Source organism: Bison bison, unplaced genomic scaffold (genome assembly GCF_000754665.1).
Source record: "Bison bison bison isolate TAMUID 2011002044 unplaced genomic scaffold, Bison_UMD1.0 scf7180017847889, whole genome shotgun sequence".
In the NCBI taxonomy this organism is placed as follows: Eukaryota; Metazoa; Chordata; class Mammalia; order Artiodactyla; family Bovidae; genus Bison; species Bison bison.
In genome coordinates this window covers 123108-123836 of record NW_011478462.1, presented here as the reverse complement: position 1 = coordinate 123836, position 729 = coordinate 123108, and the positions used below count along the sequence as shown (strand labels likewise).

Here is a 729-nt window from a genome sequence, read left to right as displayed (position 1 = left end):
GTCACGGCCTGGGGGTGCCAGGCCAGGCCCACTCACCTGCAAGGCTCGAGGCTCCGTGAGGCCAGGCCCGAGCTGGCGCCGCTCCTCTCCTTGGCCTGCAGCTGCCTGGGCGGCTGGACACCCATGGTGCAGCTGACCCGCAGCAGCAGTGCCACAAACAGCTGGGGGTAGAGCTCCAGCACTGCTGGCCCGGACGCCGGGGCAGATGCGACCTCGTGCAGTGCACAGGTGGCCTGTGGACGGGCCACCTCAGCCTCTGCCCCTACCCTCAGGGTAGGCTCAGAGAACGCTGGACCCTGCACCCGGGACAAAAACCAGCCTACAGCTCCTCTTTCTTTGCAGGCACCCGGCATTCCTTGAGCTCTTGGGCCCTGGGAGGGGTACCTGTGGGGGTGAGATGAGGAGCCCAGCCCTGTCCAGCTTGGCCCACGGGGCAGAAGGCAGGCCCGGGGCAACGTGGCCACCTTGAGGACCAGCTCCCAGCATCTGCTCTTGGCTCCTCAGCAGGAGAAGGAAATTCTTGCAGCTGTTTCACTGTGGAAATGCTGCCAAGCTGGGTTTATTTTTTTCCCCGTAGGATGAAATAGAGTGGGCTCCCTTGGGGGCCTACACCTGCGGGGACTTTACGAGCCTGGGCTCACAGCTCGCCGGCTCCAGGGTTCCCATCAGCTGCCAGGTGCCAGCAAGGCGCAACCCAGGCTCCCCATGGGGCCCTCTGGCAGGGGGCCC

At 65.4% G+C, this 729-nt stretch overlaps 1 protein-coding gene across 1 annotated transcript in view; it reads right to left on the bottom strand.

Annotated features, from left to right (window-relative positions):
* The window catches only part of MROH1 (maestro heat-like repeat family member 1), a 49931-nt gene that overhangs the window by 3448 nt on the left and 45754 nt on the right, over positions 1 to 729 (bottom strand). The window contains exon 32 of the mRNA XM_010844209.1: positions 37 to 499. Within this exon, the coding sequence (XP_010842511.1) occupies positions 37 to 499 (463 nt within the window). The remainder of the gene's footprint in view (positions 1 to 36; positions 500 to 729) is intronic.